General features: G+C 44.1%; 1 protein-coding gene across 3 annotated transcripts in view; it reads right to left on the reverse strand.

Annotated features, from left to right (window-relative positions):
- The window catches only part of focad (focadhesin), a 233,122-nt gene that overhangs the window by 103,054 nt on the left and 104,587 nt on the right, over positions 1–25,481 (reverse strand). For all 3 annotated transcript variants that reach the window (XM_033017834.1, XM_033017835.1, XM_033017836.1), the window contains 8 exons: positions 20,743–20,948; positions 14,972–15,232; positions 9,732–9,836; positions 9,513–9,614; positions 7,392–7,522; positions 6,478–6,604; positions 2,643–2,777; positions 644–694 (listed from right to left, as the gene is read on the reverse strand). In XM_033017834.1, coding sequence (XP_032873725.1) covers positions 644–694; positions 2,643–2,777; positions 6,478–6,604; positions 7,392–7,522; positions 9,513–9,614; positions 9,732–9,836; positions 14,972–15,232; positions 20,743–20,948 — 1,118 coding nt within the window. The remainder of the gene's footprint in view (positions 1–643; positions 695–2,642; positions 2,778–6,477; positions 6,605–7,391; positions 7,523–9,512; positions 9,615–9,731; positions 9,837–14,971; positions 15,233–20,742; positions 20,949–25,481) is intronic.

Here is a 25,481-nt window from a genome sequence, read left to right on the forward strand (position 1 = left end):
GTACAACAGAGTAATGGTTGTAAAGTGATTAAGAATATGGAAGCCTAAACAATTAGCCGAGGAATAAAAATTCAAATCCCTATTTCAACTAAATAATTCATTTTATACAGCATCTGTAGAATCCTGTAATGAATGATCTATGTGCAAGAAGTAATGGCAGGACAGTGGTGCAGCTGCTAGAGCCGGGTTCGATTCTGACCTTGGGTGCTATCTTTGTGGAGTTTGCATGTTCTCCGTGACCGCTTTGGATTTCTCCAGGTGCTCTGGTTTCTGCTAACATCCCAAAGCCGTGCTGGTTTGTGTGTTAATTGCCCCCTGCAAATTGGTCCTAGGTATAGGGAGCCAATGCAAAAGTGGGATAACATAGAACTAGTGTGAACAGGTGATTGATCGTCAGTGGGGACTCAATAGGGCTGTTTCCATGCTGTATTTTTCAATCGATTTATAAAGGTGTAATAAAACTGAGTGAGTCTTGTGAACTGTGATAGTTAGCAAATTAGATTAAAAGCATCTCAATGAATTAAAACCAATTAATATATGGCATATTCTGACACATTAATGTTGTGGAGGCAAATGCATGTTACTGCACACACAATTAATGTTGCAAGCCCTGACTTAATTGATAGGTGAAGGTTATTTGTACCTTATTCTGGGCGTGGCTCCACAACATGCTTACAACTTGCTCTCTGAATTTCTAGAGAGAAAAAAACACTCTGATCAATAAATGTAATCTAGTAAACAGTCCAAAAACAAGCCAATGACAGGCATTTCAAATCAAATTCACAATAATAAGAACCTTTCAGGCAGTTAATCGTCGCTACATGTGAAATTATTCATTGTATTAAGGACAAAGCAGAAATGAATGGACAAACCAATTATCATTATTTTCGCTAAAACAATGACACCTGGCACCATGTTTAAAATTAGGCGATGGGGGGGCCAGGGCCGGATTTAGATGAAGAGAGGCCCTAAGCTGTTCCACTTGTGAGGCCCCCTCCGCATTGGTTTTCAGCGCTGGCGGCGAGCCAGCGACCGGACAGCCATGGCGGCAAACTCTCCCACAATTCAAAGGGAGGGAGAAAGTGCCCAGCGCCGTTGCAGTGCGCATGCGCAGGGCGGCCGATGATGTGCTGGTCGTGGTTGTGCGCATGTGCAGGGGGGAGGACGTGCAGGCCGCAGCAATGCGCATGTGCAAGGCGGCCTGCCATGCCGGCAGACGAGGAGCTAGCGGAGCCCGGCGGACCGGACACGGATAGCGGGGAGACATGGAGAGAGAGAGATAGAGAGGGGGGGCTGCCCAGAGTTGAACGGTATGTGTCCTGCCTTGGCCGGAGGCCCCTCTAGACCTCGAGGCCCCAAGCTTAAGCTTGTCTAGTTTATAGGTAAATCTGGCCCTGGGGGGGGGGGGGCTAAAGTCCTCATGTTGATCATGCCTGGGAGAGAACTTCGCCAGCAGAAGTGCTGTGCAAGATTCATCTGAAGACTCCTTGAATTGCAGGAGGTCGAGGGGTGGTCTTATGGAGGTGTATAAAATTATGAAGGGAACCGATTGGAGAATCAACAACCAGAGGAGATAGGTTTAAGGTTAGAGGGAAAAGATTTAATAGGAACATGAGGGGCAAATTGTTTCCCATAGAGGGTGGTGGATATAGGGAAACAACTGCCAATTGAGGTAGTTGAGGCAGATAATATAACAACATTTAAAAGACATTTGGGCTAGTACATGGATAGGAAAGGTTTAGAGGGATATGAGACAAACACGGGAATGTGGGACTAATATAGATGAGGTATCTTGGTCGGCATGAAGAAGTTGGGCCAAAGGACCTGTTTCCATCCAGTATGACTGGATAACACTCAGTATCAAACAGATGAAGCTAAGTCAAGTTGACCAACAAAATCTCTTCTTCCACTGACCATATACAAAGTAAGCTCACATGAGTTTTTACTCAGCCTATTAACACGCCTAGCCAAGGATGACACAAAAAGATAGACACAATATGCTGGAGTAACTCAGCGGGACAAGCAGCATCTCTGGAGAGAAGAAATGGATGACGTTTTGGGTCAAGACCCTTCTTCAGATTGCGAGTCAGGGGAAAGGGAAACAAGAGATATAGACAGTGATGTAGAGAGATATGGAACAAATGAATGAAAGATATGCATAAAAGCAGATCTTAACCTCATTGCCCAAAATATTCTTAAAATTGTAAATAGAGGTTATCTCAAGAGTCTCTTATTTTCAAATCCTACATGTCCTATAATATTTTATCTGAATCTAGAATTCAATGCTTCATTTCATCTTTATTCAGTTTCACACAGAAAGCAGAGATGAAATTTCAGCAGTGTGGCCTAATCAACATCCATAACAAAATTAAGTAAGAATTTAGACGTGATCTCTTCAGACGTGATCACTTCCAAGTTCTCCAAGGCTTTGGACATAGGGCAGTGTCTAAAAGCAGGTCATCCACAAATCATAATGCCTCCATCATAGCACCCATAAATTGCAGAATTTTCCTCCAAAACCCCCCAAATCTTTGGTTTAAGAACCTTCCATTATTAGTTATTTTTAAGCATTCTCTTGCCATGAATGTATTTGAGTTCTATTTGTGTTTTCCCTTGTCAAATCATTGACTGATGCTACTTACCTCATATTCGATGCACTTAAGATTTAGCGAAGGAACCAGAGCAAACACTTCAGTCAGGGCTCTGACAACCAGTGGTCGTGAGTCACAGCTGAGCTTCGAAGACAGAGCATGCCATGTGGAACGAATGTCAACCACCTAAACAAGAAAAAGGATTTCCAACGGGATGTTTGCTATCCAGGATATCATTATTGAACTGCTAAGGTTTGCTTCTAACTGCTTCAAGTTTCCTGAATCTCCCTTCAATTGTATTTTACGCCAAACAGGTTTCATATTAAAATGTCATAAGAAAGATGAGGCGATTTGAAAAAATGCAGTGGTAGTAACCACATAAGTCGTCAGAGGGATGAGCAGGAAATAAGGAATATGAACAGTAATGATTAAAGAAATGAGGTGGGAAAACGTGAGACAAAAAGAAAATAAGTTGCATGGATAGACACAAACTACTGGAGTAACTCAGTGGGACAGGCAGAATCTCTGGAGAGAAGGAATGGGTGACGTTTGGGTTGCGACCCTTCAGTCTGAAGAATTTTGTGTATTTTGTGTTTAATTTCCAGTATTTTGTGTCTGTCTTCAGTGTGATCCAGCATCTTCAGTTCCTTTGCTCACATAAGATGCATGGTGTGAGGTCTTCGGAGGTTTAACTGTGTGTGGGTTCCCGGAAGATATACAAATGTGAGAAAAAGATTAATGACAGAGGAGTAGTGTTTCATTTTGAATTAATACTCTGCAACTTCCAATATAGTGTTGGGAAAAGTAAGTATAAGAATCTGAACTTCATCCGCAGTGACCATTTATGTGCTGGAAGCGGACTTAAAAAATCTAGACACCTAATCATAACTAAACAAACTACTTAATTTCTTCCAGTTTTGAATTCACTGAATACAAATTGTCCCGCAATTTTATACCCATCAAATCAACATTCACACTGAATGCTTGTAAAAAACAATGTCTAGATGTTAATCAGAGGCTTCAAACAATAACCTTTCGTTAGAAAGGAGATTGGGGAATACTTAAAAATCATAGAAAATTCTGAGTAATAAAACTACACATGTAGTGGAATGATTATACATTCAGAGTTGATGAGAACAGCCAAGTTAGAACATAGAACACACTTTCTCATATGAACGATGTCTGTGCCAAATATGGTGCTTACTTAAAATAATCTATTTTTGCCTGTATGTGATCCATATCCCTCCATTCCCTGCATATTCATGTGTCTATTTAAAAGCCTCTTAAATACCAGTCATATCTGCTTTCACCACACCCCTAATATCTACCACTCTGTAAAAAACTTGGTTGCACATCTCCTTTAAACTCTCTTCCTCTCACCTTATAGATAAGTAAGTAAGTAAGTACATTTTATTTATGAAGCACGTTTAAATCAACTTGTGGTGAAACCAAAGTGCTTTACATAGAAGAAATAATTAAGTTTCCGTACATCCATAGAAAAATTAAAACAAAAATTATGCCCTCTAGTCTTTGACATTTCTACCCTGGGCAAAAGGTTCTGACTATCTACCCTATCTATATCTTTCATAATTTTATATACCCTCAAATCTCCAAAGCTACAATGAAAATAATCCAAATGTGTCTAACCTCTCCTAAGAGCGAATGCCCTTCAATCCAGACAGCAACCCTGTAAACTTCTTCTGTACCCTCTCTAACACCTCCACATCCTTCCTTATTTAAGGACAATGGGACAACTAGAAATGCATACAGTGCCCTCCATAATGTTTGGGACAAAGACCCATCATTTATTTATTTACCTCTGAACTCCACAATTTGAGAATTGTAATTGAAAAAAATCACATGCGGTTAAAGTGCACATTGTTAGATTTTAATAAAGGCCATTTTTGTACATTTTGGTGTCACCATGTAGAAATTACAGCAGTGTTTATACATAGACCCCCATTTCAGGGCACCATAATGTTTGGGACACAGCAATGTCATGTAAATGAAAGTAGTCATGTTTAGTATTATGTTGCATATCCTTTGCATGTAATGACTGCTTAAAGTCTGCGATTCATGGACATCACCAGTTGTCTTCTCTGGTGATGTTCTGCCAGGCCTGTATTGCAGCCATCTTTAGCTTATGCTTGTTTTGGGGGCTAATCCCCTTGAAGAGGATTCTCTTCAGCATATAAAAGGCATGCTCAATTGATTAATTGATTGATAGACTTTATTAATTGGGTTCAGATCGGGTGATTGACGGCCACTCAAGAATTGACAATTTTTTAGCTTTGAAAAACTTCTTTGCTGCTTTAGCAGTATGTTTGGGATCATTGTCTGGCTGTAGAATGAAACGTCGGCCAATGAGTTTTGAGGCATTTGTTTGAACTTGAGCAGAGAGGATATGTCTATACACTTCAGAATTCATTATGCTACTACCATCAGCAGTTGTATCATGAAGATAAGTGAGCCAGTACCTTCAGCAGCCATGCCCAGGCCAGAACACCCCCACCACCATGTTTTACAGATCAGGTGGTATGCTTTGGATCTTGGGCAGTTCCTTCTCTCCACTATATTTTGCTCTTGCCTTCACTCTGATGTAAGTTAATCTTCGCCTCATCTCTCCACAATACCTTTTTCCAGAACTGTGGTTGTTCTTTTAAGTACTTCTTAGCAAACTGTAACTTGGCCATCCTATTTTTGCAGCTAACCAGTGGTTTGCATCTTGCAGTGTAGTCTCTGTATTTCTGGTCATGAAGTCTTTTGTGGACAGTGGTCATTGACAAATCTACACCTGACTCTTGAAGAGTGTTTCTGATCTGTCGGACAGGTGTTTAGGGATTTTTCTTTATTATAAAGGTAATTCTTCTGTCATCAGCTGTGGGGGTCTTCCTTGGCCTGCCAGTCCCTTTGCGATTAGTAAGGTCGCCAGTGCTCTCTTTCTTCTTAAAGATGTTCCAAACAGTTTGATTTGGTAAGCTTAAGGTTTGGCTGATTTCTCTAACAGTTTTATTCTTGTTTCTCAGTCACATAATGGCTTATTTGACTTTCATTGGCACAGCTTTGATCCTCATATTGATAAACAGCAATAAAAGTTCCAAAGGTGATGGAAACAGAAATGTAGGCTGTTTTTATGGTGCAGTATGAAAAGAGTGCAGGAGATGCTGCCTGTCAGATGAGTTACAAATCCTCCCAACTCCCACCACTGCCATCCACTCCCCAGCCTCGAGGTGGAGGCTGAAGCTTCCAAGCTATTGATTTGAGGGTAAGCATGGGGGACAACTTTGGTCCTCATGTTGATAAACAGCAATAAAAGTTTCCAAAGGTGATGGAAAGATTGGAGGAAAGACTAGGTGCTGAGAGTTCTCTTACACCTGCATTAAGGAGGTAATTAAACACACCTGAGAAATTGCAAACGCCTGTGAAGCCATGTGTCCCAAACATTCTGGTGCCTTGAAATGGAGGGACTATGTATAAACACAGCTGTAATTTCTACATGGTGAAACCAAAATGTATAAAAATACCCTTTTATAAAATCTGACAATGTGCACTTTAACCACATCTGATTTTTTCAATTACAAATCTCAAATTGTGGAGTACAGAAGCATATAAATAAATGATGGGTCTTTGTCCCAAACATTATGGAGGGCACTGTAACTAAAGTCCTAAAAAGCTGCAACATTACACCCTGACTGTTATATATTAAATACAATCAATGAAGGGATTCATGCCGTCTGGCTTCTTTCCCACTATTTACTTGTGTTGATACTTTCAGGAAGCTATGGGCTTGGACCCCAAGATATATATATATATATATATATATTGGTTTATGGGTTGAAAGTGGGAATGTCTTCTTCACAATACTGAACAATCTGATCATGCTCACCTCAGCTTGGCACATTGCATGCAGGCCCTGGAGTGCAAGTACTGCAGGTGTAGCCTGGTCTGGTCTTGTACATTCATTCAGCACCTTGGAGATTGCTGCTAACATATCAGCTCCATGCTGGTAAGGCCTAACAAAAAGATAGAAATATGAAAAGAGAAATGTAAAAATATCAACTATGGACTAAATTTTGCCTTCCAAACCAATGTGTAGGAAAAAACTGCATATGCTGGTTTAAATTGAAGGCAGACACAAAATTCAGACTGAAGAAGGGTCTCGACCCGAAACGTCACCCATTCCTTCTCTCCAGAGATGCTGCCTGTCCCACTGAATTACTCCAGCATTTTGTGTCTGCCTTCCAAACCAATGCAGCTTGAGACACAATAACTGCTGATACCGGGGGTGCACAATCTGCAATGATATAGCCTCAGAGTTCCATTTCATTGGGAATTGTCAAAAACAGCATGAAGAAATGAACCTGCTTGGTAAACAACAGCCTTAACATAAAAATTCAGAAACTTGCTTCACAGGAGTAGTCACTTGGCCCAGTAATGGAAATAGTGGAAAGCTTAAATAATTATTTTACTGTGGGTGAATTTAAACAACCGAGTACCAGATTAACAAACCTCAATTGATGTTAAAAATTGAAATAAAATGTTTCTCTCCGTTGTTGAATATTTTGAACAAAACCTCAGTTAAAACTATGTTTTACCTCAGTTTAAAACCTCAGTTAAAACCTTCGAAGAGCAACTGAGGTAAATCAACTAACAGAGAAGGGAAAGGAATCACACCATGAGCTAATAAATGGAGTACTCTTCACACTCTTAGCTATTTTATTCTGTAGCTGTACATGAGGTACGAGTTTAGGGGCAATATGCAAAATGCAACACAGATTTTTGCTGAAGTGCCTGTCTCACCTCTTTCTGCAGATCTCCCTGATCGACGCAGCTTTGGCTATTAATTGCTCCCAGTGGTCTTCTTTAGCACAAGAGACAGATGGAGCATCAACTAATGCCATATATTTCTGCAGCTCTGGATACACACGATCCTAAGAAGTGAATGAAAAACTGTGTCGTCTCAAACTAAGAAGATATTCAATTACTATGCGTGGTCAAGAAGTGCATAATAATTTTAAAATCAACATGTACAATTTTGGACTTCATAATAAAGGAAAAGAAACTTCAGACAAAAGAAACACTACACAAGCACAAAATTAAATTAAATTTCCAGATTGTGGAAGAAAATATTAAAACTAACGGTATGCCATAAGTTTCAAGGACATCAACCATAAAGAGTTTATTCTGCAAAAATGGTTGAACAGCCACCCGGGTAATACATTCAGGAGGTTCACCTAGAATTATACCAATGCACCGAAGGAATGGACCAGAATGGGTTGCTGCAAACCCAAACACAAAATATTAAAAAAGGTAAGTTGCACAAAACAGGCTTACCCCATGAAACCACTGTCTTTGGAAAGTGGTGAAATCATTGGACAAAGTTAGCATGGATTTATGAAAGGTAAATCATGTCTTTTCGAGGATGTAACTAGTAGAGTGGATAAGGGAGAACCAGTGGATGTGTTATATCTGGACTTTTAGAAGGCTTTCGACAAGGTCCCACATAAGAGATTAGTATGCAAACTTAAAGCACACGGTATTGGGGGTTCAGTATTGATGTGGATAGAGAACTGGCTGGCAAACAGGAAGCAAAGAGTAGGAGTAAATGGGTCCTTTTCAGAATGGCAGGCAGTGACTAGTGGGGTACCGCAAGGCTCAGTGCTGGGACCCCAGCTATTTACAATATATATTAATGATTTGGATGAGGGAATTGAATGCAACATCTCCAAGTTTGCGGATGACACAAAGCTGGGGGGCAGTGTTAGCTGTGAGGAGGATGCTAGGAGGCTGCAAGGTGACTTGGATAGGCTGGGTGAGTGGACAAATGCATGGCAGATGCAGTATAAGGTGGATAAATGTGAGGTTATCCACTTTGGTGGTAAAAACAGGAAAGTAGACTATTATCTGAATGGTGGCCGATTAGGAAAAGGGGAGATGCAACGAGACCTGGGTGTCATGGTACACCAGTCATTGAAAGTAGGCATGCAGGTGCAGCAGGCAGTGAAGAAAGCGAATGGTATGTTAGCATTCATAGCAAAAGGATTTGAGTATAGGAGCAGAGAGGTTCTACTGCAGTTGTACAGGGCCTTGGTGAGACCACACCTGGAGTATTGCGTACAATTTTGGTCTCCTAATCTGAGGGAAGACATTCTTGCCATAGAGGGAGTACATAGAAGGTTCACCAGACTGATACCTGGGATGGCAGGACTTTCATATGACGAAAGACTGGATAGACTCGGCTTGTACTCGCTGGAATTTAGAAGATTGAGGGGGTATCTTATAGAAACTTACAAAATTCTTAAGGGGTTGGACAGGCTAGATGCAGGAAGATTGTTCCCGATGTTGGGGAAGTCCAGAACAAGGGGTCACAGTTTAAGGATAAGGGGGAAGTCTTTTAGGACCGAGATTAGAAACATTCTTTTCACACAGAGAATGGTGAATCTGTGGAATTCTCTGCCACAGAAAGTAGTTGAGGCCAGTTCATTGGCTATATTTAAGAGGGAGTTAGATGTGGCCCTTGTGGCTAAAGGGATTAGGGAGTATGGAGAGAAGGCAGGTACAGGATACTGAGTTGGATGATCAGCCATGATCATATTGAATGGTGGTGCAGGCTTGAAGAGCCGAATGGCCTACTCCTGCACCTATTTTCTATGTTTCTATGTTTTATTCAAGATTCTATTCAAAATTAATCAGGTGCCTGTTGTTCCAAATAATCCATAAAATATTCAATTTAACCACCCAAGCCATATGGCGATTTTTGTTGACTACAATTATTCCATAACAGACGTACATATAGATTTCTATTCTCCATTTGGAGAATACAAAAAGTAATAATCTTCATTTGGACATTCTATAGAGTGCATCCTGTGGAAACTGCAGAGATAGCATTGTCTGGTGACGTATACACCAAGTCAATCTCACCTGATTTTCCCACAGAATTGTCATAAGACGCAGAGATATGGCTTTAAGTTTTGGTGTTTTCCGCATCATTTGTATGGCATGAATGATCTGAGCAACACAAACCTAATATCAGAAGGTAAAAGGGTTAGAAGTCAGCTTGCCAACAATTTTGCACCTTTAATTACTTTCAAAATACTCACAACTCTCTTAGCTTGATGAATACTATTTCATAACACAAACCTTGTGTGTGCCCAGAGCAGGAAGAGTATAAAGGATAGCATGACACAAAGTTGGTTCCAGTGGCCTTCCCAACTTGAACATCAAAACAGAAATCAGATGTGGTACCTACAATGAAAAACAATGGTGGACTACATTACTTGGCCATTACCCAAGGAACTATTTAGGTGTCATTAAATAAATGTGGTCCTCTTCAACAAACAGCTAAAATTAAGGAAAAGCTGTAAAGCTGCTTCATTAAAACAACAATTTAATTGACTCAACATCAAGATGGTGAAATGTTGGAATCATAAAAACATATTGCAAAATTATGAGTCCTTTCAGTCCTCCTCATACATGCCGAACACGATGCTCATCAACGCTAATCCAATTTGGCTGGGTTAGGCCCATAACCCCCTTAGCCTTTCCTATCCATGTACCTGTCCAAACACCTATTAAATGTTGTAATTATATCTGCCTCCTCTGCAGCTTGATCCAGATATTTACTATCCTTGTGTGAAAAACTGTTTTGTTCCCTCTTTGTTCTCTAGTTTCAGGCTCCTTTGCTTTGGGGAAAATAGATTCTTAATATCTATCTTCTCTGTGCCCCTCAAACTGTTCTAGAACTCTATTAGGTCACTCCTCAGCCTCCTACGTTCCAGCGAGTAAAACCCAGTCTATGCAATATCTCCTGATATCTACAGCCCTCCATTCCAGGTAAGTCCCTGGTGAGATTCTTCTGCAAACTCACCATCACTACATCTTTCCTGTGGTCTAGTGACCAGAACTATAAAATATACTCCATGTGCAGTCAACCCAATGATTTGTACAAATGCAGCACGATGTCCTAACTCTTGCACTCAATGCCTCAGCCTATGAAGATAAACATACTAAATGCTTTTCACTACCCTGTCCACCAATGTCATAATTTTCATGGAGCTATGGAGTTTCACCCCAAATCTCCTTATACATCAATGCTCCCAAGGCCCCAGTCATTTATTCTCTATGTCCTAACAGAATTTGACCTCCCAAAATGCATTACTTCACATTGACTTTTTGTTGGTTACATTGAACAGTCCTTGTTCCCAATGTGCACTGGCACCATCCCCCAAATCTTTCTTCACTACATCGAGGACTTCATTGAGGCTGCCTCCTGCACTTGTGCAGAACTTGTTGATTTCATTAACTTTATCACTAACTTCCAACCTGCCCTCACATTCACTTGGACTCTCTCAAATCTCTCTCCCTTTTCTTGATCTCGCTGTCTCCATTACAGGATACAGACCACTGACTGATGTCTACTACAAACCCACCGACATGTCACTGCACCTCTTCCCACCCTGCCTCTTGCAAAGAAACTATCCCCGATTAATTTCTCGGTCCGCTCCCAAGATGAGGCTTTCTATGTTGGGGCATCTGAGATATCCTCTTTCGTTAGTAAACATCTTTTCCCCCCTGCTGTCATAGATGGATCCCTCATCCGCGTCTCCTCTGTGCCTCATAGTTCTGCTCGCACACCCCTCTCCCGAGACGAAACAAGGATGGAGTTCCCCTGGTCCGTATCTTTCACCCTCCAGCCTTCGCTTTCACCATATCATTCTACGACATTTCCTTACCTCCAATGTGATCCTATCACTAATCACATCTTCTTTCCTCTTTCCACCTTCTGCAGAGACCATTCCCCCCATAACTCCTTGGTTCACTAATCCCTTCCCACCCAAATAACCCCCTCCACAGGCACTTTCCCCTGGAACCGCAGGAGTTGTAACACCTGTCCTTATACCTCCTCCCTCACATCCATGCAGAGACCACATCAGCCCTTCCAAGTGAGAGTTTCTTGTGCACCTAATCTAACCTCATCTACTGTATCCCAGTGTCCAACACTTGCATGCGCCAGAGACCTGGGTTCGATCCCGACTACGGGTGCTGTCTGTATGGAGTTCGTAAGTTCTTCCCGTGATCAAGTGGGTTTTCTCCGAGATCTTTGGTTTCATCCCACACTCCAAAGAAGTACAGGTTTGTAGGTTAATTGGCTTGGGTTTGTATACTTGGTATAAGTGTAAATTCCCCCAAGTGTGTGTAGGCTTGTGTTAATGTGCGGGGATCGCCGGTCGGTGCGGACCCGGTGGGCTGAAGGGTCTGTTTTTGTGCTGTATTTCTAAACTGAACTAAACTAAGCATAGACTTGGCAACCATTTCACTGAACACTTACGCTTTGTCCACCAAGGCCTATTGGATCTCTCGGTTGCTAACCATTTTAATCCTCTTTGCATTTCCATACTGATCTTTCTGTCCCGAGTCTCACCCATTGCCAGAGTGAGGCCACACACAAACAGGAGGAACAGAACCTCATATACTGCTTGGGTAGCTTTAAGCCCAACAGTACGAACATAGAATTCTCGAATTTTAGCAAACTATCAAAACCACCCCCTCCCACTTCTCTTCTTTTCCCGGCCTAGACTATCACCCATTTCTCCCTCACCATCCACATTCCTTCCTCTAGCTTCATAATTTGCAACTCTTCAACCCGTTTGTCTCACACTGTCTGTCTTTTCATCTCTGGCCTTTGTTCCAACCATCTGCCTATCAAAACCTTCCATCATCTGTATTAACCTATTGCCTGCTAGGCTTTGTCACCCTCTTCCCTTCCAGCTTTGCTCCCCTCACCTACCACAATCAGTCTGAAGAAGGTTCCCAACCCGAAACGTCAGCTATCCATGTCCTTCAGAGATGCTGCCTGACCCGCCAAGTTACTAAAGCACTTTGTGTTTGTCTTTAACCTCACTCTTCAGCTAATCTATGCCCGACTGTATCTTCAGACAACCTTCTTCACTATCTACAGTTACATCAATTTTTGTATTGTCTGCAAACTTACTAACCAAACCCCTTAAGTGCCTGTTCCACTTGGACGACTTAATCCACGAGTTTAGAAGACCCTAGACAAGTTGAAAAAAATGTTACGGTCGTGTTGATTCGCCGAAGTAAAAGACCTCCTACGACTATGTCTACGACCTCCTATGACCCCCCTCGACCTCAGTCTTCCTCACCTAAGACCAACTACGACTAGCTACGAGTGGAAAATTATCACATGATAAAATGTCATGTTTGCATTTTTTCTCGGGCCAGTTACCGACCTGCGACTATCTACGACTACCTACGACTATCTACGACTACCATCACGACCTACCTACGACTTACCTACGAATAAAATGCGTCAATTTTTTCCATGCCAACCTTTTTTTTACTCGTGGACATTTTTTATCAGGCTGGAAAAAACGCAGCGACCTACTTGAGGCCACGGGTACACGGAGACCACTCACGCGAATGGTATGTTAGCATTCATAGCAAAAGGATTTGAGTATAGGAGCAAGGAGGTTCTACTGCAGTTGTACAGGGCCTTGGTAAGACTACACCTGGAGTATTGTGTACAGTTTTGGTCTCCTAATCTGAGGAAAGACATTCTTGCCATAGAGGGAGTACAGAGAAGGTTCACCAGACTGATTCCTGGGATGGCAGGACTTTCATATGAAGAAAGACTGGATAGACTCGGCTTGTACTCGCTAGAATTTAGAAGATTGAGGGGGGATCTTATAGAAACTTACAAAATTCTTAAGTGGCTGGACAGGCTAGATGCAGGAAGATTGTTCTCGATGTTGGGGAAGTCCAGAACAAGGGGTCACAGTTTAAGGATAAGGGGGAAGTCTTTTAGGACCGAGATGAGAAAAACATTTTACACACAGAGAGTGGTGATTCTGTGGAATTCTCTGCCACAGAAGGTAGTTGAGACCAGTTCATTGGCTATATTTAAGAGGGAGTTAGATGTGGCCCTTGTGGTTAAAGGGATCAGGGGGTATGGAGAGAAGGCAGGTACAGGATACTGAGTTGGATGATCAGCCATGATCATATTGAATGGCGGTGCAGGCTCGAAGGGCCGAATGGCCTACTCCTGCACCTATTTTCTATGTTTCTATGAGGAAGAGTTACGAAGACCTCCTACGACCTCGTGGCGACCATGCTGCGAGTATGAGTCAAGGGCAAACTCGGCAGAGGTCGCCAATTAGGTCGTGAAAGTGGGACAGGGGCTTTACATTCTTATACAAATTATTTATACAAATTATAACCAACAAAGATACCGTACTAATCTCTGTGATGTATCATGTTAGAGATTTCCGGCCATAAAACACCCAACTACGATTACCCTCTGCCTCCTAACACCCGGTCAATATTGGATCCAGGTTACTAAAAAACCTCAGATCCCTTGACCCTTAACTTTCTGCACCAGTCTACGATCTGGGACAATGTCAAAAATCTTCCTGATGTCTGTGTAAAGCACAACTTTACATGCATGCTCTGCCCTTGATTTTCCTGCTCACCTCCTCAAAACAATTAAATTAGTGAGACATGACCACCCATAACTATAATGGCTCCTCCTAATTCTTCCCTAACTTTCCAAGTGAACATAAACCTCTATTCTTACCCTGGCTGTCAGTACAACACGGACTGCTCACCATGCAGACTGCTCACCCTCCCCTTTCATCATGTTCTGTACTTACACAGAGAAAGTGGTACGAGGGAGGTAACATATCATCTGATATCTCACTCACTGCCACAGAATATCCTGTCTGCCCCCTTGACTATTGAGTCCCCTATCACTACTGCTTGTCTGGATGTTGTACTTCCCTGTTGAGCCAGTCGTGGTGCTGCTGCTACTATCCTCCAAGGTCAATCCCCCAGCAGTATCCATTGCAACATACCTGTTCCAGAAGGGCATTTTCACAAGGGACTCCTGCACTGCCTGACCCTCCTAGCACTCACCCACTCTGGCTGAATCTGTGGTGTGATCACCTCCCACACTTTCTGCCTCGTCCATGCTCCTTGATGAGTACAATTATTTCACTAACCGCTCTGGGCGCTCTGAGAGGAACTGCATTTGGTCGCAATTTTGTGAAAAAGTAGTTGCTGCTTTGTTGCTTTGTTTATTTTAACTAGAATGAATAAACTCAGAACGTTCAATGACAAAAAGTCATCTTGAATATCCATCACCTGATAGTCACAGCATAACTTTCCCAACTTGAACAAATTCTCAGCTCACATGAGGTGCCATTGGAAACAAAGGACATAGAGACTGCTTCCTGCAGCTATTGCAGGCATGCAAAACATACCTCCCATTATGCAATATTTTCATCCAACCTCCATCAGTACATCAATATCCAGCACACTCATGCTTTCCCAAGGCTTTTCAAGGTGACCCCAACTGTTCTTACCTGAGAAGCATCGGCTTTAGCCAATTCTGCAGCAGTTTCCAGAGCGTTCTGTAGACATTCCCCGTCCTCTTTTAAAATTACATAAGCAATCAGGAGAGTAATGTGTTCAGGCACTTTGTCATTTAGAGCCAGTGTTGATTTGACAGAAGACAACCAAACTGAAGTGGATTCGACATTGCAACTGAAATCATCCAGCAGTTTGCAAGTTGCAAAGAGAGTTCTATACCAACTGGTAATGTGAAATGCAAGCTCAGGAGACGGCTAGAAGAAAGCAGAACAATTCTAGCAAAGTTAAACACACAAAAGAGCAATTCAAAAAGTTCAACAATACATAAGTAACATTATACATATTATCAAGGAATAGGAAATGTTGGTACCAAAATTATTAACAAATAAAAGCAGCAAGTTGGGACAGCTCGTCTCATTTTCATCCATATTCAGATTACATTAAGAATAAATTCACAAAACTCCTAACTGACAAGCAGGATGACTTAAATCCCTGATCCCAAATCATTGAAGTGTATTCCTTACGGTTCACAGATAGATCAACATCCAGGAACTTGCTTGTCTGGATCAACCAATACACGTGATTGAAAATATCCAAGAGTGAAAACCAAAGTGAGAGAGTTGCAGAGTTTGCAATGAGATTAACATGATCACATTTATCACATTAACATGAGAAATATTGTTTGTCTCCACAAGATGACAGTGCATACCACACGATTATATGAGACATCTCTAATCTTCTTCTGGAAAATCCAACATTCTATATTAAACAGTAAATTTTATTTGTTGGGAAACAGAACAAAATTTAGAATGAAATTTGTCTCTGTACTCCACAACTTGAGATTTGTAATAGAAAAAAGCACATGTGGTAAAAGTGCACATTGTCAGATTTTAATAAAGGCCATTTTTATCATTTTTGCTTTCACCATGTAGAAATTACTGCAGTGTTTATACATAGTCCCCCCCCCCCCCCCCCCCCCCCCCCCCCCATTTCAGTGCACCATAAGGTTTGGGACACTGCAACTTGTAAATGAAAGTAGTCATGTTTAATATTTTGTTGCATATCCTTTGCATGCAAAGATTGCTTGAAGTTTGTGATTCATGGACATCACCAGTTGCTGGGAGTCTTCTCTGGTGATGTGATGCCAGGCCTGTATTGCAGCCATCTTTAGCTTATGTTTGTTTTAGGCCCCTTCAGTTTTTTCTTCAGCAAATAAAAGGCATGCTCAATTGGGTTCAGATCGGGTGATTGACTTGGCCACTCAAGAATTTACCATTTTTTAGCTTTGCAAAACATTTTTGTTGCTTTAGCAGTATGTTTGGGATCATTGTCTTGCTGTGGAATGAACTGCTGGTCCATGAGTTTTGAGGCATTTATTTGAACTTGAGTAGATATGATTCATTATTCAGAATTCATTATGCTACTACCATCAGCAGTTGTATCATCAATGAAGATATGTGAGCCAGTACCTTCAGCAGCCATACATGCCCAGGCCAGAACACCCCCACCACCTTGTTTCACGGATGAGATGGTATGCTTTGGATCTTGGGCAGTTCCTTCTCTCCTCCATACATTGCTCTTGCCATCACTCTGATGTAAGTTAATCTTCGTCTCGTCTGTCCTCAAGACCTTTTTCCAGAACTGTGGTTGTTCTTTTAAGTACTTCTTGGCAAACTGTAACCTGGCCATTCTATTTTTGCGGCTAACCAGTGGTTTGCATCTTACAGTGTAACCTCTGTATTTCTGGTCATGAAGTCTTTTGTGGACAGTGGTCATTGACAAATCCATGCCTGACACCTGAAGATCGTTTCTGATCTGTCGGACAGGTGTTAGGTATGGATTTGGAATGTGTTATTATAGAGCAAATTCTTCTGTCATCAGCTGTGGGGGTCTTCCTTGGCCTGCCAGTCCCTTTGCGATTAGTAAGCTCACCAGTGCTCTCTTTCTTCTTAATGATCTTTCAAACAGTTGATTTTGGTAAGCCTAAGGTTTGGCTGATGTCTCTAACAGTTTTATTCTTGTTTCTCAGTCTCATAATGGCTTCTTTGACTTTCATTGGCACAACTTTGGTCCTCAAGTTGATAAACAGCAATAAAAGTTTCCAAAGGTGATGGAAAGACTGGAGGAAAGACTAAGTGCTGAGAGCTGTCTCATTAAGGAGGCAATTAAACTCACCTAAGCAATTACAAACCCCTGTGAAAGCCATGTGTCCCAAACATTATGGCGCCCTGAAATGAGGAGACTATGTATAAACCCAGCTGTAATTTCTACATGGTGAAACCACAATGTATAAAAATACCCTTTAATAAAATCTGCAGGGCTCGAAATTAACGGTTGCCCGGGTGCCACTGACCACTCAAAGTGCCGCAGGGCAACCTAAATGGCGAGTCATTTTCCTCGGCTTGGCAACTTGGTTTATACCGAAGATAGACACAAAAAATTACGGAGAGTCGGTTTGTCAAGGAAGACTCTCTCTAACTTCTACAGGTGCACAGTCGAGAGCATACTGACCGGTTGCATCGTGGCTTGGTTCGGCAATTTGAGCGCCCTGGAGAGGAAAAGACTACAAAAAGTAGTAAACACTGCCCAGTCCATCATCGGCTCTGACCTTCCTTCCATCGAGGGGATTTATCGCAGTCGCTGCCTCAAAAAGGCTGGCAGTATCATCAAAGACCCACACCATCCTGGCCACACACTCATCTCCCTGCTACCTTCAGGTAGAAGGTACAGGAGCCTGAAGACTGCAACAACCAGGTTCAGGAATAGCTACTTCCCCACAGCCATCAGGCTATTAAACCTGGCTCGGACAAAACTCTGATTATTAATAACCACTTTCTGCTATTTGCACTTTACCAGTTTATTTATTCATGTGTGTATATATTTATATCATGGTATATGGACACATTTATCTGTTTTGTAGTAAATGCCTACTATGTTCTGTGTGCTTAAGCAAAGCAAGAATTTCATTGACCTATAGAGGGACACATGACAATAAACTCACTTGAACTTGAACTTGAAAAACTAGAGTAACTCCGCGGGTCCGGCAGCATCTCTGGAGAAAAGGAACGTGACGTTTTGTGTCGGCGACGGTTGTGGGAAAGTGTGGCGTGACGGAGGGTCGGAGCAAATGATGGGCCCCGCACAGCAGCAGCGGCGACGGCTCCATCTCCTCCACCTCCCGCACCCCGCCCGGCCTGATAACGGCTGCTGCTGCCACTCCGCCAACGGCGCTTTCAAAACAAACCTTTGGAGGAGGAAGGTGTCGGTCAGAGTAGGGGGGGGGGGGGGGGTGATTGGAGGAGGGAGACGTGCCAAAACACTCTCGGCAGTCCTGCACCGCAGCCAGGATTGATCACGGCTCTCCGGCGCTGCAATCGCTGCCGAACCACCACTGGACCATCCCCCCACCCACCCGAGAGTCTCCACACGCCCGGGGGTGGCCAGAGGCGTCGGGAGTCAGACGGGCGCGGTGCCCCCAGGCCCACAGCCAGCGCAAAACCCAGCTCACTCTGCCTGTCCTGCCAGGTTAACCAACAGCCCTGTCTGGATTGAGACAGGGCTGTAGGCGAGACAGGCTGTTGAGCTGTATTTAGTGCTGGATTGAGCTGAAATTACCGTTCACTGAAGCCTCGTGTGTGAGTGTGCGCATGCGCGTGTGTGTGAGTGTGCGCATGTGCGCACGGCCGCCAAGATATTCTGTCTGCGGGCCCCTCCATATTTTGGTTGAGATTTCCGTGCCTGATAGATGTTGTCCGAGGAGCGCTGGCCTTCCTTCCCACCTCCTCTGCCCCTTCCTCTCTCTCTTGTACACCCCCTCCACTCCCCTTATCCTGAGACCCTTCCTCTCCATCCCGCACTGATCCCCATTCCTGCCTCTATTCAGTCCTCACTGACAACCCCAGTGCTCCCCACTCCCCCCCCCCCCCCCCCCCCCCCCCCCCCCATCTATTCATCCTGCACTGATCTCCCTAGCCACCTCGCATTGATTCTCCCACCACTCCCCATCAATCCTACACTGGTCCCACAATTCATCCTGTACTGACCCCCCTTCCCATTCATCCAGCACTGCTCACCCCTTCATCCTGCACTGCTCCCCCCATCCATCCTGCACAGATCCCCCCCATTCAACCCCACTGTCATCCCCGCACTCTCCCCTCACAATTTTACCTACTCCAACCAACACGCCTGCCTCAATCCATCCAATCCGCACCGATTGCCTTCTCAAGCCCCCCCCCCCCCCCACCGCCATCTATCCATCCTGCACTGATTCATACACACCCCCCCCCCTCCCGACCCTATTGTGCTAGAAATGTCTTCAGAGCTAACATTGACTATTTTTGATAACGAAATGCGATCAAATATGTTTTAATTCCCAATGTTTTTATTTGTTTTAATCCATAAAGATGGATTAATTAAATTGTGAACACGTGAAACATTAAAACCGCAGTGTTCGATTGTCACTGACACGTTATTACAGAATTCATTTTAATGGCAAATCAATGCTCTTAATATGGAGTATCAGTACTGTAGTTATTTAATGACACAACATTCACAACGATTTATCCAGGTTTTACTTCGACAGTCTGTCAGATACATCACAAATTTGGTCAGGAGATATTTCAGTTGATATTGTAACGTTAATTCTGAAGTGGGTATGATGGAAAAAGCGTTTATCAACAATTTTTTTAAAAAATGATGCTTACAAACTGGGTATCTTCATTGCCACATACATCTAATCTGAATATCCGGTAATGTGGCGTCTTGACACCTTTAAATATATTACCAAACATTTGCTGCATTTATGTCCTTTGGCCATCTCTTGTTAGTTAGTGTAATGTTTAACCTGTCAGATGGGTATAGTCAGTTTTAACAGCTATTATCATAAAATGCCTTTAGAAAATTCCTTGCAACCTGTATATTTTGTTGTGGATAAATTATGTGGGAAGCGAGAGTGTTTATGTACCAATAGCAATAACGACCAATGCTATGGCCATGTCATGATAATTTTTGGTCCTTCACAGAAAACATGCTTGCATCAATCTGTAGTGTGCATGGTTAAGCATATATGTTATCAAGGCCCAGGATTTATTGACACAGGTTGATCATACGCTGAATAATCCAACCACATTTTTGTTTGGAAGTGGAAAGAAATAATAAAAATTGCATTAATTGCAATGTGTAAAAAGATTTGAGATACCATATTATAATTTTGCTGCATGTCATTGTGGTATATATCATGTCTTGATTGGTGAATATGTTAGTTTGTGACTTTATTTGAAGCAGAAATAATATGTGAATGCTTCATTGAGCATAATTCCGACTGGTAACTTCGCACTTCGTCCGAGCACGCGTCATGCAAGCCATCTTAAATGACCACCTAAAATGCCATTTGGCAACCTAAAAAGCTGCCAAGGTTGCCCGGCTGGCAACAGGGAAAAAAAGTTAAGCGAGAGCCCTGATCTGACAATGTGCACTTTAACCACATGTGATTTTTTCTATTACACATCTCAAATTGTGGAGTACAGAGGCAAATAAATAATGATGGGTCTTTGTCCCAAACATTATGGAGGGCACTGTACATGTATCTGAGAAAGGAGTTATTTATACCATTTGTGAGGAAGTTAGTAATTAACACGACAATGATTTAGTTTATGCTATAATCTTTAAATAAAATCTCACTTAATTATGAATTTTCTCCAAAGTGTAAAGATCAGTTTACTTGCTGCTGTATTTTATACATAAGATTTTAAAAAAATTGTCCTACCTCCTGTCTGCTCACAAACTCAGTTTCCTCTCTTCGGATGATATCAAGCAATTTCACAGCCAATTGCTGGTTAAATACTGTAACATTTCCATCTGATGTACATTCCATGACCACGGCAGAAGATGCTATTTGCAGTAAGGGCATCACTAGGACTAGGGCTACCTTGGGCGAGGCGTGCACGGGTGACAAAGAGAGGATCTTCAATGCTGTCAGTATTAAGAAGAACTACATTTTAATCCTTACATTACCCTTATATATTGTATGTACATGAAAAAATTGCATATTTTCATTCCATGTGGAAAAGTCTTCAAAATTCAAGTAGTAAGAATATTGTTCAGACAGTTTTGTTTATATTATTATTAAAATATCAAAACTATATTCTTACTAATGTTTATAACAGTGAATTGCCACAACTGTAATGCTTGATAAGATTATGACATAATACTATGGACCTGGCAGTGCACTGGGTCACACCACTAGATTCTCAATGTTCTCAATCACTGATTCGCAATGTTCTCAACCACTGATCACTAATGTCTTTCAGGAAAGAAAATCTATCATCTTTATTCTTCCTGGCCCACATACAACATCCAGACTCAAAGCAATTGATTCTGGGGGAACAAAGGATGGACAAGCAATGCCAGTGATGGCAGTGACCCGCCGAGTTACTCCAGAACTTTGTGTCTTTATTTGATACAAATCAGTATCTGCTGTTCCTTGTTCTTACATTATTTCTCTCATCAATATGATATAATATACTTAACAGCTACGAATGGATTATTGGTGTGACATTGCAACACTGATACAATAAAACACAAGTTTCAAGGCTCCATGAATTTCACTGAGCTCACTTCACCAGCAGAAGGTGGTGGAGCGAGCACAAAGCATGTCACTCTAGGAATAAGGCCATTTAGGACTGAGATGAGGAAAAACTTTTTCACCCAGAGTTGTGAATCTGTGGAATCCTCTGCCACAGAAGACAGTGGAGGCCAATTCACAGCATGTTTTCAAGAGAGAGTTAGATTCAGCTCTTAGGGCTAACTGAATCAAGGAATATGGGAAAAAGCAGGAATGGGGTACTGATTTGGATGATCATCATGTTGAATGACGGTGCTGGCTCGAAGGTCCAAATGGCCTACTCCTGCACCTATTTTTCTATATTTCTATGATGGCCACATTCTTGGAATAAAAATACATTTAAAACATTACCATTATATGCAACTTTTATGAAGACTGGGATCAATAACAGAATCATGATTATGGTGGTTTGTCTCACACGTTTCTCCCTACGATAGTCCATAAATTTAAATCATTTGAAGATTCCACGCTAGTAAAATGATTATATTGCTTTATTAGGTACATTTCACAAATCTACATGAGGTGCAACCAGAATCTTTGGCAGAGATCCAGGCCAATTCATCATCTGTACACATGCCGAGATTACCAATCTGATGCAGTATGATTGCTCTGCAATTTGAATGTATGTTGATAGTATTCAAAGTGGAGAGCAGAGATGCAAGTGAAGTTGATTCTTGGAAGCTGCGAATTTGAGAAATTAAACATTCTAGGCAGATGTACAACACTATACTGTGAAATATTATTGCATATTATGACTTGACGACGTTTCCTTGCCGTTTTTATTCGTTTTTCGTTATTATTTATCTGATACGTTGGAGCCCCGCTCGGGCAGTGCGCCTGAAATTTCATTGTATATATTTACAACGACAATAAAATGGATTATTATTATGTATTTCATACATTAATATTGCATAAAATAATGCAATGCTAAAAAAATTGCATATACGGAACTGAATATATGAATGGATAAATTACGTAGACAAAAATTGGACGCAGACAAAAAAGCTGGAGAAACTCAGTGGGTGAGGCAGCATCTATGGAGCGAAGGAAAAGGCGATGTTTCGGGTCGAGACCCTTCTTCAGACTGATGTCGGGGGGGGGGGAGGGGGGGGGGGCGGGGCGGGAAAAAGAAAGGAAGAGGCGGAGACAGTAGGCTGTTGGAGAGCTGGGAAGGGGAGGGGAAGGAGGGAGAAAGCAAAGACTACCTGAAATTGGAGAAGTCAATGTTCATACCGCTGGAGTCTTAACTACCCAAGCAAAATATGAGGTTGTGGCAGCTCCCAAGAATCTGGCCATTTCCACTATCGAACCCCTCGGCACGGGAATGGATGAGTCCGGGGGCGGCCCTTAGCTACAGGGATAAAGGGCAGGGGTTTAGGTGCAACCTCCCTCTTGCAGACTCGTCTGGTCAGGAGAAGGACAGCGATTAAAATACCTCCCGAAACACCTGGCTCCTCGCCTTCATTTCGAGATTATCGTCACGCTACATTGGTGACCCCGACGCTCCATTGTTGTCATGTTGGAGGCAAAAGACAGAGCTGCCCGCCCGTCCGTCCAACAGGCTGACCGGGCCCTGTCTCCCGACGTGGTCTCTGTTAAATTACCTACCTTCTGGACCGCCCGGCCTCGCGTCTGGTTTCAGCAGGTGGAGGCCCAATTCCTGCTGTGGGGCATTATAGCGGATGACACCAGCTACTACTACCTGATGGGGGCCCTTGACCAAGACATGGCCGGAGAGGTCACTTAGTTCCTCGCAGACCCCCCGGCCACCGAGAAATACCTCGGCCTTAAGGAGCTCCTGCTCCAGGATTATGGGCTCAGCAGGATGGAGCGTGCTGCCAGGTTCCTTCATATGGAGGGCCTAGGCGACCGGTGGCCATCTAGCCTCCTCAACGAGACGGTCGCGCTCCTGGATGGGCACACGGCGTGCCTAATGTTCGAGTGCACTTACCTCTGCTGCCGGCCTACATCCGCCTACAACTTACCAACGCCTCCTTCGCAGACATTAGGGCCCTCGGTGGGCGCGCCGACACGCTGTGGATGGTACGCCCGGATGACGTCAGCGCGCTGCCCATCACTCCAGCAGCGCCCAATTTCCTCCGGTTGGGCGGGGGAGCTGTGGAAGGAGTGACAGCTGCATCCCGGAGGCCTGTGCGATCGCCCCCGCGGTCATGGCGGATACCACACCAGCAGGCTCCAAGCGCCACCAGCAGGAGGCACTGGTGCTATTACCACCAGCGCTGGGGTGTTGCAGCAGGACAATGCCGTCAGCCATGCACGCTCCCGGGAAATGCCGGGGCCGGCTGCCAATAGTCCCCGCGGCGGCCGGCCAGATTCATCGCCTCTTCGCCTGGGATCGACGCACCGGGAGTCGCTTCCTCGTGGATACCGGGGCAGAGCTGAGCGTCCTGCTCCCTTCATTGGCGGACATTCGTTCCGGTAAGCGGGGGCCCGTCCTCACCGCGGCGAATGGCAGCCCCATCCGCACGTATGGGGTTTGCACGGTCCTGATCGTGTTCGGCTCCTGTCATTTCTCGTGGAGGTTTACCATCGCTGATGTCGCCCAACCGTTGCTCGGTGCCGATTTCCTCTGGGCTCACTACCTCCTGGTGGACGTCAGGCATCAGCGCTTGGTCCACGCCACCACGATGGAGCCGATCACGCTGCGTTTGGATGAGCCGGTTGTACGCCCCCTGTCCTCCGTGGATTCTTGCTTTGCTCGGGTCTCGGCCGCGTTCCCGGACATCTTGACCCCACAGTTCCGGTTGTCGACCCCCAAGCACGGGGTGATTCATTTCATACCGACTACCGGCACACCTCTCCACGCACGAGCACGCCGACTGCCGCCGGATAAGCTACGTCTGGCACGGCAGGAGTTCCGCACGATGGAGACCTTGGGGATTGTCCGCCCTTCAAACAGCCCATTCCACATGGTCCCTAAGGCAAGCGGGGGCTGGCGACCCTGCAGGGATTATTGGCGGCTGAAAGCTGATACCACCGCAGACCATTGTTTGGCTGTGAACCTCGCCAAGTGCCGGTTTGGGGTGACCACCATCGACTTCCTCGGCCACCGCGTGACTTCGAAAGGAGTGATTCCCCTGCCAGACAGGGTCGACGCCATCCACCAGTTTCCCCGTCCATGTGCGCAGCCTACAGGAGTTCGTCGGGATGGTGGCTTTTTATCACCGTTTTGTGCCATCCGCGGCCCACATCGTGCGGCCGCTGTATCAACTCCTGCCGGGTGGGACGTCGAGTGGACCGACGAGGCAGTGGAGGCATTTGACAGCGCGAAGGAGGCCCTCGCTCGGGCTGCACTGCTGGTGCACCCACGGAAAATGCCCGGCCGCCCTTATGGTGGACGCCTCGGAGTAAGCAGTTGGTGCCTTGCTGGAACAACTGACGGACAGGGGTTGGCGGCCCCTGGCCTTCTTCAGCCGGCACCTCAACCATGGCCAGACGAAGTACAGCGCTTTCAACTGCAAGCTCCTGGCTCTGTACCTGGCGGTGCGCCACTTCCGCTACTTCCTAGAGGGCCGACCATTCACCGCTTACACAGACCACAAGCCGCTCGCATTTGCCCTGGCAAAGGTTTCCGACCCCTGGTCCGCACAACAGCAACAGCAGTTGGCGTACATCTCCGAGTACACCACCTCCATCCGCTTCATCCAGGGAAAGGAGAACCGGGTGGCCGACGCGTTGTCCCGCCTCGCCGTCGACACCGTTTTCGAGGTGGCGCCCGGCATTGACTATTCTGCCCTGGCGAAGGCTCAGCTCACGGACGGTGTGATGCCCGCCTACCGGACTGCCATCTCCGGCCTTCACCTTGAGGATGTCCCTCTCGGCCCTGGAGGAGCAACAATCCTGTGCGATGTGTCGTCGGT

Source organism: Amblyraja radiata, chromosome 3, assembly GCF_010909765.2.
Source record: "Amblyraja radiata isolate CabotCenter1 chromosome 3, sAmbRad1.1.pri, whole genome shotgun sequence".
Classification (NCBI taxonomy): Eukaryota; Metazoa; Chordata; class Chondrichthyes; order Rajiformes; family Rajidae; genus Amblyraja; species Amblyraja radiata.